Consider the following 12500-nt stretch of genomic DNA (forward strand, 5'->3'; position numbering starts at 1 on the left):
AAGCTTTATAGGCATTGAAGAAGTGGAACCCTCAAAGCATTATGAACGCGTTTGAAGGAAGATAGTAGCTGCAGTTAGGATCGGTGTCAGTGTAGCTCTAATAACAGCTTTGTAGTCTACAAAGTACAAACAACGAAAAGCTGTTAATCTGTAAAAGCCGGCTTCTTAAAGCACACTTTTCACTTCGGGCCTTTTAAGTGGGCACATCAAAGCACCGTGGACGTGTTTGAGAAAGCTATATGCGGGGTAAGACAGGATCTTCAATGATGGGAGAAACACAGCTGCCAGTTGTTCCATGTTCCTCAGTACTCATTACACTCATCTGGCCAAAGCAGCTTACAGTTATTTAGGTACAGGGTATTGGTTGCAGTCCCTGGAGCAATAAGAGGTCAGGTGCTTTCTCAATGGCACTTACTGTAAGCTATGGATGAGAGTATTGGACAGCACCCACATTTAACTTTTTTTCCGTACAGGGTTCGAACCTTGAACCTTGTGATTACAAAATCTAATCCATAGACATAAGGCCACAGGTGTGGTTGTCGTTCATGTTTTTGTTGATAATACCACATAATTGATGTTAACATAATTAGCATCTGCTGATCATAGCACATCAAACAATCAACACCTGTGTGACTGTCTGATGAAGATAAAAGTCTTCCTATTGAAACATGCCAGGTAAACTAACAGGCGTTGCAGCCTACATTGTTTGAGATAAAAGCTACATATCTATAATAGATAAACAGAGCAGCCCGTTGCTCCAGGGTCCTCACCGTCATCCAGGGTCCTCTCCAGGATGGGTGGGGAGCTGGGCCTGCCGTCTCCTATGCGGGTGAAGGCCAGGACCTGGATCTCATACAGGACATACTTGCCCAGACCCGTCAGCTGCACACTGTGGCTGTTGTTGCCCTCCACCGTCCAGAAACACAGGTCAGTATCAAGGTCCTTCTCTTTAAATGCCACCTGAGGGAGGAGAGCGAGAGAGAGAGAGAACCAGTGATCTAATATTCACTAAACAAGAACCAACCCAAGGCAGTGGCACTTCAAATACAGTCAAAACTTCTGAACAATATATTCATGAGTTCTTGAGTTATTTTGCTGACAAAGGAGCTACAGTTAATAACACTGTCTGCTATGCAGTTAAGGTGGTGGCGTTCAGCGTAAAGGGAAAGTAAGCATTGTGACGCATACAAACGACGTAGAGAGCATTTCCTATACCATAGATATTTAATATGCTAGAAAAAAGAGGTCAAAGGATCGCACAGTCTTCAGGGCAGAAGTTCTCAAACTATAGAGGGAGTAAAGAAAAGTGAAGAGAAGTTTAGAAGTAAAAATGCCATGCCTACCTTGTATCCCAGGATGAGTCCGTTGCGGTCTTGCTCCAGCACCTCTCCCCAGCGCACCAGGATGCTGCTGGAGGTGGTGGCGAAGGCCGAGACGTTACTGGGACCACTAGATGGCACTGTGGGGGAGAGGAAAGGGTTAACGAGGCACAGGGCGGACACACCCACATACATGAATGCACACAGACAGATAGACCAATCGACAGACAGACAGACACATGCAAGCACGCATGTACGCACACACGCACTCACACACAACCTTCCACACACACACACATATAAACACATGCATAAACACAAATATATCCCCACACACACACACACATGCATACACACACACTTAGAGTCAGACAGAAAATGTTGTATATGTTTCTCATTTTGTCAGGTTATGTTTCTCATTAAAACACTGGTACAGTAGTGATGATGTGCGAATCCCTCGGATCCGGAGGAAAATCCTTCAGCTGCAATTGACTGCTAATGATGATGGTCAAACAGCATGGGTGAGTGCGCCCCAGGGTTCCGTGGAAGACATCACAGTGTAGATACATGGCATGTGTGTGTGTGAATACATTTAACCCACTCTGAGAAACCAATGCACAGTAAATCAAGAGAGGCAATGAAGACGCAAAAGATGAAGAGCTTACTGAAACAGCTTGAAAGAGTCACTCTTGGGGATTTCCTGAAACCACTGGAAGCTAAACTACCTTCTAATGCAGAGAAGTACTGTAGAGTTGCCCTGCTGGGACTCAAATCCGGGCCTTCAGGGGTACCAAATTAGTCCTCTGATCACGACACCAAAGATCCAGGCTTGTTGGCGTTAAAGTCAGAGTGCACCCACAACCCCATTGATGGTCACTCCATGTATTGGGGCAGATCCATGTCAGGATTGGGGGGTGTAAGTGGGTATGTGAAGTCTGTTTGTGTAGAGTATGGGAGGTCTGTTTTGATTATTACAGGTATTGTCATTGGGGGGACACAGCGATCTTACTGGGATATTACTGGGATACTGGGGTCTCTATACTGCCCTGCTAAGGCAAAAGGCAGTAACTTCAAATTTTTCAAAAATGAGTTTTTGTCATATTTGCAATAATAAGCATCAGTTTTATCATGTGAACAAAGATGGAGTTTGAAATCAGTTGTTTTGAGGGTAAAAAAGGTGTAAAGTAAAACAAGCTGAAAATCCTTTGGGTAAACTAAGGCAGAAGACAGTAACTTCAGTTACTGCTTTTTGCCTTCTGCTCTGGACCTGCAGAATTCTGGAACTCTGATGTTCCAAACTGAGGCAGAACACAGTAACTTCAGTTACTGTTCATCTGTTAACAGTTAAAACTCCTTCTTTAAATTTCAGTCATGTAAATAATCAAAAAAATATAAAATGAAACTATTATATTATGAAACATGATCAGCCTGCTAGGCAATGTGTGTAACTACTATTTGAGGTAGTATGAAATACAAATACACACACAAAACCCATTTAGCCTATAATTATATTATTATTATTATTATTATTAACAATTTATATGTTAATAAACATGACATTTTGTCATAATGACTCTAATAGTGTGTATACTGCTTAAATTATATGTGAAAGTTGTATTTGTTGCTTATTATTCAGATTTAAAATGGAAGTTACTGTCTTCTGCCTTAGTATGACTAATTGTCATTCCGGGGGCAATGCTAAGGCAGAACACAGTAACTTCCAAAAAGGGGTCAAAGGTTAACTATTTGTAAAATTATTTTTTATGAATAGATGTAGGCAGGCATACACTACAAACTGTGAAAATTACAGCTTTGTAGCTATAACCAGATTGTGGTGACATTAATTTATTTTAAGATAACTTTAACATCATTTTTCTCAGTTTCACACTCTGGTGAGTTACTGTCTTTTGCCTTAGTAGGGCAGTATACCCCTGCACCCTCCATCACAAGGCTTCTTACCGGACTCGCGGGTCCTGCCGACGATGGGTGGACTGAGGGGCCCGCTGCCGATGTTGTTGAAGGCCTGGACGCGCACCTCGTACTCGGTCCACTCCTCCAGGTCCTCGATGGTGAACTCGCGCTCCAGCCGGTCCGCTATTACATGGGACAGAAAGCCGGCCTTGGACCCGGCCCGCGAGTACTGCACCCGGTAGCCCAGCAGGTCCGGGTTGCCGTTGTACTCCCACTCTGGCAAGGGCTGGCAGGGAACCAGACAAACACTTAAGTACTTGGACTGAGTGTCAGGGAAGAAATGGGCAGGAAAATCTATACGAGCTCTATTTATCTATGTATGGGCTGAGGCCAGATCTCTGTAAAAAAGAAAGAAAATCTCAAGTATTTCGTCATCTATTATTGAGATTGTGTTCATCTTTATATTCAACTTCTGCTGAAATCCTTGTTTGCACGTTTCATCATTTTCGAAACATCTTGATTTTTTAATTCGCTTTATCGTTCACGGACAATTTGTTTCGCATAAGTGTTGTTTCCCCCCCACTTTTTTATCGCCACAGACGGCAGACGGTTGGAGGAGAGCAATTCAGCAGATTTGTGGCAGTTTACAGTCATACCACTGTCTGTTGGTGCACTCAAGTGAACTCACCACCTATCTCAGCCATGGCCGTAGCCAGGAGTTTTAAATAAGGGAGGTCCATAGTCCATAGCCAATTTTTTTGTAAAGGTGTGTATGATGGTGTCCGGAATATCTATTGCAACTATTCTGGTCATTGAAACTGAGATGTCTTCTGCCAATTTTTCAAGTCTTTTCATGGATATTTGCCAAATAATTAACCAACATTTACTAGTATGATCAAAAGACAGTATGTTTTGAAGCTGAAAATATCTGTTTCTGGGAATTAAAAAATAATTAATTACAGTACATCAATTGCAGAGTCAGGTACACACATGAGTCATGCACATACTGTTGGGAAGGGCAGAAAGAGACCTGTCTAATGGTGCCAGCCACACACTCACCCATACACCAAAAGCTATGTAAATAAAAATGTCAATTGAAATGTGTATGCAAAAACTGAGATTAAAAAATATATTATTGTCTCTAAAAATAAGGGAGGTCCTGACCTCCCTTACCTCATGTGGCTACGGCCATGATATCAGCCAGAGACTACACTGAAGATTTACACAGTACAACACGTAATACAATACAAAAAAAAATACAATGGACAATTGAGGCAGTGTGGAAGGTATTGAACAATAGATACAGCACTCATATAGTTTTGCAGTGCTGGGCTCGTCATCTGGCATACATGTCATTTTTCTGGTGGGTCGACAGCTCTCAGGGGCCATTGATGCTTTTGTTATTTGGCTGGTTTCCCCCCCAAATTTTCCCTTACAGACCGGCCCACAATTTTAATGGGCCGGCTCTATACTGCATCCTTACTATATACTATGGAATGAGCTCATCATAATTATGGTGTAGTGGTGGGGGTTCGGGTGGAGGACTGGTCTGTGCCAAAAATGCCCAGGCCGTGTTTTGGGTCCCAGGCCACTCAGTTGGTGCATTGCACTGAAGTGAACTCACCACCCATCTGAGCCAGAGGCTGGTCTCGCTGGCCGTGCGGAGGGTGACGTTGGCCGGGGCGATGTCTGGAGGTGCCTGCAGCGTCTGGATCTTCCTGGAGGGCTGGCTAGCGGGGCTGGTGCCCACGATGTTCACCTGCCTCATGCGAAACCTACAGGCACACAGTGAGTGATGTGGTGATTATCTATTATGCCCAAGGCTGTTATACAGTATATAGTCAACGACGTATATATACAGTATATATTCTGCTAACAAGAACGTAATTGGGTTCATGCTACTACTGCTTACCACACTTGGATACCATGGATACCACACTTTAAATGACATTACATTACATTTAATATAAAGAAAACTGTACATTATAATTTCATAATATATCACTGAGACAAATTTGTTTGTCAAAAGTACTCATTTCAGTGCCATATCTTAATTTACTGTTTTGCTGAGGTTCACACTACTACTGCTCATCATATGTGGATACCATGGATACCACACTTTATATTTAAGTAATATTAATTTCCAATGATATATATACTATATCACTGAAATATTTTTTTTCTAGAAAGTATTCATTTCAATGTGATGTTCCAACTAACTGGTCAAGCAGCCATCATGAATCCTACACTGGCAACACTATGAACTAGAGACCTAGACTTGATTTCTACACCCCAAGGCATGGAGTGTGTGTTCATTATTTATTAGCACTGAGAGAACAAATTGGCTCACTGTGGTGCTGTGATATTTTCTGGCATAATAAATCATATCACTGTGGCGTTCAGCCTCATATTATACATTTCCAATAATATATAAGTCCAATGATGTGATGATGATCATTTTAGTTGACTACGTACCTACTGTATGTGTAGATGTGTAGATCTATGTGTCTATTGCCTGCGTACATTTACATTGTCATCTTATCTGGTAATATTCCTTTTAAAGTGCACAAAACCTGGCACAAAATGTCATTCTTCTCTTTCAGCACCGGTGGACATTAAAGACAAAGTCAGAGTTGAGGACAGTTTTATCACAGCATGATGGCTGCCTGGGGATCCCAGTGCATAAACCATAATATATGGCACAAATAAACTGCAATGTGTTGCAGAGCCAAATGGCAAAATTCAGCGCATCATAAAACACAGTGAATCACAATAACATCGCATTATAGGCCAAATAACATGGCAGTTATTCGTTTCTCACCCCTGTAAGGTGAGAACCTCCTTTGTTATATATTGTGTGTGGATGAAACCGGTATAAACGTGACAGATCTGAGGCTCTACCTGCCATGAGCCAGCATACACATGCAGCTGTACTATGACACTGAGTACCCATAGGGAAAACATGATAAAGAATTATTTATATAAAACATATATGCCATAGGGTATATGATTTACTCTTGGTGTTTTATAATACAGAATTATAATATGAACAGATTATATGAACATTATCTGTAAATACCGTGTACAATTTGTACTTTATTCATACTAGTTTCACCTAATAATTATGTATGAGAAATGGGCCCACTTTCAGGAGTAAATTTACCAAGAAGCATATATCTGTTTTCACTGTCATATACAAATATTTTAGAATTTGTAAAACTTGCAAAAAAACCCTTGTGTATGATTTTACAATCTCCTTTCCATATGGGAAGGTGCGTAGGAGTTACCTGTAGAAGGTGTAAGGGTTCAGCCCCAGGACCTCCAGAGATCTGGCATCGGGCTCGTTGGACAGCTGGTGAACCGTCACCCACTCCTCATTCTCTCCCATCACGCCAATCTGCGGACCAATGGCAGTCGAGAAAGCAGAAGCAAAAAAAAAAAAAAAGACCTTGATCATTACAAAAGGAATCAAATTGGGGGAAGAAAAACAGCAACGCATTTGTCCACAAGAGGCATCATCTCCACAGGAAATCTCTCAACAGCTGTGCTCAAGTCAAGTCCTAGAGGATGAATAGACCCAGAGTGGGTGAGCGATGGACAAGGAGCGAGGGAGTGAAAAGGTAGAGACCACGGCGGATCAATACGAGGTGATACAAAGGGTAATGGATGAGAGGCTAACGTGGAGAGACAAGGTGAAAGACAGTAAACAAGTGGAAGACAGCCATATTGATAGCTAAACATGGAGCGTGTCGATGGGAGGGAGGGAGAGGAGAGCGGGCTGGGGAGGCTGGGGCTGGGGGAAGTGAGCTTGGGGGGGAGTGGAGGTGGAGGTGGAGGTCGTCGGCTTGCATCTCCTCTGTAGGTACCTGCGCTTCCACCTGCCAGCGGGAGATGGAGGTCTTGCCGTCGTAGCCGGGTTTAAACTGCAGCGTGACCGAGCGAGGCCCGATGTTGGAGATCGCGATGTTGGTGGGGGGTCCAGGCATCTCTGCAGCACACACATGAAAAAAGAGGGCAAGTGTGAGGGAGCGAGAGATCAGAGACTTGACAGCACACGACGCTGGAGGTCTGGATCCAGGCCAAACAGTGGAGCTCAATGTTACGGAAGACAATTATTACACACGTCAACACACGACTGCAAACACACAAAGTACTGCAAACACACACATGAACGGTATGCGTGCCACAGGTGCACACACACGCACACACACACACACACTCTTAAGGATACCCAAACAAACGCACGCAACACACAAACACTCGGACACAAGCATGCACACGCGCACACGGACGCACACGCACGCACACGCACACGCACACGCACACACACACACACACACACACACGCACACACACACGCACACACACACACACACACACTACTCTACACACACACCCTAGCGACCATATTATGTACATCAGACATCAGCTCCAGGGGTGAGAAGGAGAAGGATGTGTTTGTCTAAGAATAGGGCAGACTCCTCAGTCTACAAGTCCTAAGTCATCAGACAAAAGGGCACGTTGTTCCTCCTCCATCAAAGCGAAAGGGCAAAACTCTCTCCCCACAGGTCTCCACAATGCAACACACTAGACAGAGCCCCAGACCAGACCTTTCCTCACAGCCCCTGACCCGCCCCACGCACGCCCAACAACCCACAATCCACTCCCGCCAACCCAGCCGAAAGCTGCAATTTTGGTGGGGGGTGGGGGGTGGGCGGGCTGGGTGACCTACCTGGAGGCACCCCAGAGGAGATGGTGGAGGAGGAGACCTGGCCCTGGCCCTTGGAGGTCATGCCGGCCACCTGGATGGTGTAGGTGGTGAGGGCGGTGAGGCCCGTCACACGGTACTCCTGCGTCTGGTTGGGGAGGTAGTGGGTGACCCGCGTGTTGGTGCGGTTGAACTCCTCCCAGGAGATGCGGTAACCTGGGGCAACCAGAATGGGATTTAAAATGGAGGCTCTCGGAGGGAAGGATGGACAAGCAAGAAGGAATTCTCTATACTATGTATTGTATGCATAGGTTTCATATTTTCAAGTTCTGCTTATCTACTAGCAGAAACATTGGACTATTTCAAGCACCATCAAGTCTGAATGTTTTTCAGCTCTTGCATTACTACATAATAAGGCCATTAGGTTAGGATGACTCTACATTATAAACCGGACAAGTCCTTCTGTTGCTCATATTGTTGTTAAGTGTTCTGTGAAGAAGAAAGTAGAGATGAGAGCTATAATAGATGGACCCACCTGTGAGGACGCCGTTTTTCTCGTGTGGCTCTTTCCAGCTGACTTTGAGGGACGTGTCCAGGATGTCAGTGAAGCTGAGGTGACCCACAGGACCAGGTGCTGCACAGAAATATTACACGATTAAAAGTAATAGTCTAGTGAATTGTGAAATAAATACAGCACCAATAAACTAGACTAGAGCAGATATACTTCATTAATGAAGGTATGCCATAATTGCACAGTAAAACATTACATAAAGGAAGGAGTCATAACCCATTCTGTGCTCCAAGTCATTGATGATATAATTGTATTTTGGATGTGTTCGTCTGTGCATTAGTTGTGGTCTACACCAAGCTGAGGCTGCTGCGGTCACTTACTGTCCTCGTGGGTGCGCACTCTGTGTGCCGGGCTGCGGGGCCCGTCCCCTGGCGTGGTGAAGCACAGCACGGAGGTGTAGTACTGGGCGAACTTCTTCAAGCCCGAGATGTAGCCCACGTGCACACTGTCCTGGAAGTTGGGCCGCACCGTCACCATGGTAACGTCGTCCTCGTGGCCAGGCTCCCATGCCAAGAGCTAACAAGGCAAGAAAGGCCCAACACAAACAACAAAATAAATCAAACTGGTGTTCATTTTCCAAAAAAATACATTGTTTCTCAGACTATGTTGGCTACGTTGCTGGGTGCAATGCAGTTACGCGACAGCAGCCAACTCAGTGTGCTAACTGGCCAGCAAGAATGGTGCTTGGAAACGGGCCCCTGAGCAGCACTAGGAAGAACTGGGTGGGTGGCAGGGAGCCGTCTATGGAGCTGCACTTCTAGCTTTGGCCACTGGAGGGCAGTGGTGAGATACAGACCTTGTAGCCCTGGTTGATGCCGTTGATGAACTGGGGGCTCGGGGCGTTCCACGTGAAGCGCACCGTGCTGGAGTTGACAGCCTCGGCCTGGACGTTACCCGGGGGAACGGTGGGCACTGCAGGAAACGCCGGGAATTTCAAGAGAGAGCAAGAGTGGAACACACGGCCATTACAAGTAAGGACAGAGCGAGTAAAGTAGAACAACGTTTGTTTGGTTATTCTTCTAGCCATACTGTACAACCATTGGAGCCACATCATTCATACAGCCATGAAAGCCATATAATTCTCACAATGTGGAGAATATTGAGCCTTTCTCCCAGTAACATTCACAACTGCCCTTGGCAGTGCAATAGTAAAAAATAGCATATCGATCTGAACCACACTGGGTAAAAAACCTCTCTGGAGACTCTACTGTACGGAACAATAAAGCCTTGCACAACACAACACAACTGTACCACCGCATTGTTTATCTCCTCTCTCTCTCTTTCTCCACAGTGCTTGCTCACCTCCTTGCAGAGTCCATTCGGTGACCTTGTGGCTGAAGATGCCTTGGCCGGCGCCGTTGTACGCGGCCACCTCGATCTCGTAGTTGGTCCAGATGATGAGGTCCTCCAGCAGCATGTTGGTCTGGTCCGGGTTGGTGATGTTCTTGATCTGGCAGTCCACTGGCAGACCTGAGAGACAGTACCTACAGTACCAGGACAAGTACAAAGAGGAGGTACACAGCAGGAAAGAAAGGATGCAGAGTTAGATGCAGAATAGTGTTTCTCAATGGGGGGCTGCATTGAGAAGCCCTAGGGGGGCATTGAGAAGGATACAGATGAGAGGGTAATGGCTTAGTTGCCATTAGTCTATTTTAATTGTTTAATACTAAGGGGGGGCTCTGGCAGGCTTATGATGAGATCAGGGGGGGGGGGGGGGGTTGGATGGTTTATGATGAGGTCTAGGGGCGTTCATTCAAAAAAGGTTGAGAACGACTTAGAGACTTGATTTAACATCTTCCAGAGTGTATTTGATACCAAAGTACTCTCTAAGGGTTGAAGTAATACTGCATATTTTATTGTGAAGGGTGGGGATTGTAGCAGCAATAGAGTTGTTGTAATGTAAAGCAACAGGTTGCCGGCCTACCTTATATTACATTGCACTTAGCTGACACTTTTATCCAAAGAGAATTTCAGCTATCATAAGTAGGCCTACAGAGTATTTGGTTAAAGTCCCTGGAATTTGAGGTTAGGTGCTGTGCTCAAGGGCACTAATGGCCCATTCCAGTCCCAAATCATCCTAGTAGGAGATTGCACTTATCCTACCTGAATATTTCAGCTGCCGTTCCTGACAGTTGAAGTGGAAGTTCTACATCCATGGCAACCGCTGTGGTTGAGCTGACTTAAGTGTTTTGATACAAGCCAAAAGAGCCATAATAGTTATTACTCTGTCAAATGTTACATTTATGTTGACACAATATCATGTAATAACACAAATATTATGTTGAGTAAAAATGGCTGTGTTTAGAATAGCTGCACAAAAGAGAAATGGAGTTTCACTATTTATTGACATTTTAAATAACGGCTCCATGGGGGCCGCCATTATCATCCGACTTAGATTTGTTGAGGTGGGAGTAGTCGCTAGTTGGAGCTCCCACTTCGACTGGCGTTCCAGAGCATTTTTCGTAGTAGGAGGTTGGATAAGTGCGATCTCCTACTAGGATGATATGGGACTGGAATGCACCATTAGGCCATGGATGGTATGACCTTTTAACCTGTAACCTTCCGTTCACATCTACAAACTAATGCTGCATTCCCCAGAGGTAGGAGCTTCCTAGTAGGCAACAAGAAGGCAGCTACCTCCCACTTGAAAGCGTTCCAACCAGCAAGTCGAACAAACTACAAACATGGAGGGACAAGAACTACATATCCACTTCTCAAAGATGTCAGCAATGTAAACAACATCATGCGTGATTTTCATTTAGCCGCATTTCGTCTTGGAAATACGCAATGTCAATATAACTACACCTTAGAATAGTTAATAGGCTGTTTTGCAACTGTTAACCTGTTTGAATCAACTTTATTTGTCCATAGAATGGTGATGTGCAACATAAACTATTCCTAATACTGTGCGCTGCCATTGCTGTGGTGACATCACGATAGTCAATGGGGCAAAGTCGGTTGCTTTGCTTTTGCCCCAGCTCGCGACTTGAACATTCCACTTCAACAGGCGTTCCAATGCATTTCAGCAAGTAGGAGGTCAGAAACATCCCATCTCCCAACCCTGGGGAACGCACCATAACTCCCTTAGCCACGGTCGAGCCACTGGGATTTGGAGCGGAGTGGAGCGGGGGAGTTAAACCAACGCCCCGTGATGAAGTAGAGCTAACAGTGCAGTCAACTGAGACTTGAACCTTAATATTTTTTTGGCTTTTTTTAATCCGAAAGCCAGAGAGTAAACTTGTGTGCTTTGGCCCTCTCTATTATGAGGTTATTAGTCTCACACTGTGATTGTGATTGCGCTAATGTCATAAAATGGCACTCTGTGCCTAAAACTCTCTGAGCTGTTCAGCCCTTGAGCTTGGTCTACTAGAGAACGCTGCAGCGGGGACTCTTTTTGCAATTAACTTTGCGTAACACTGTTGGGGTTTGCCACCAGCCCCTGCAAGCTCGCTCCGTCATTTTCCCTCTTTTTTCCCCCTTCACTTGCTTCTTGTCCGTGCAACAACAACAACAACAACAACAACAACAACAACAACAACAACAACAACAACACAGTTATGTTACCATGCACTGGTAAACAGCAACTAACTAAGTAAGATTGGGGGGGGCGGACTGGGACAAGTTCTGGTGGTGCGAGCAGTGAGCAGAACAGTCCAATATCCCCACTTGGCCACTTGCCTAGCTAGCTCACAACCTGCTCTGGATCAGCGCATGATGACAACACAAACAGTTTGGGGGCTGGTTGCCCTCTAAACATAATCCTGATAGCGGCTAACCTTTAGATAAGCAAGCTGGGCCCTGACATGCATGGCCAGGCTGTGTGTGTGTAAGTGTATTGTGTGTGTGTGTGTGTGTGTGTGTGTGTGTGTGTGTGTGTGTGTGTGTGTGTGTGTGTGTGTGTGTGTGTGTGTGTGTGTGTGTGTGTGTGTGTGTGTGTGTACCCAACTACCAGTGTGTGTGTGTGTGCTCGTGTGTGTGTGAGCGTGTGTGT

At 45.0% G+C, this 12500-nt stretch overlaps 1 protein-coding gene across 1 annotated transcript in view; it reads right to left on the reverse strand.

Annotated features, from left to right (window-relative positions):
* Positions 1-12500, reverse strand: part of sdk2a (sidekick cell adhesion molecule 2a) — a 205116-nt gene that overhangs the window by 36316 nt on the left and 156300 nt on the right. Inside the window, exons 17-27 of the mRNA XM_063186368.1 lie at positions 9812-9993; positions 9306-9421; positions 8830-9025; positions 8474-8572; positions 7963-8154; positions 7097-7218; positions 6518-6627; positions 4855-5005; positions 3279-3516; positions 1344-1459; positions 771-960 (exon numbers count right to left, since the gene is read on the reverse strand). Coding sequence (XP_063042438.1) covers positions 771-960; positions 1344-1459; positions 3279-3516; positions 4855-5005; positions 6518-6627; positions 7097-7218; positions 7963-8154; positions 8474-8572; positions 8830-9025; positions 9306-9421; positions 9812-9993 — 1712 coding nt within the window. The remainder of the gene's footprint in view (positions 1-770; positions 961-1343; positions 1460-3278; positions 3517-4854; positions 5006-6517; positions 6628-7096; positions 7219-7962; positions 8155-8473; positions 8573-8829; positions 9026-9305; positions 9422-9811; positions 9994-12500) is intronic.

This window comes from Engraulis encrasicolus, chromosome 2 (genome assembly GCF_034702125.1).
Source record: "Engraulis encrasicolus isolate BLACKSEA-1 chromosome 2, IST_EnEncr_1.0, whole genome shotgun sequence".
NCBI lineage: Eukaryota > Metazoa > Chordata > Actinopteri > Clupeiformes > Engraulidae > Engraulis > Engraulis encrasicolus.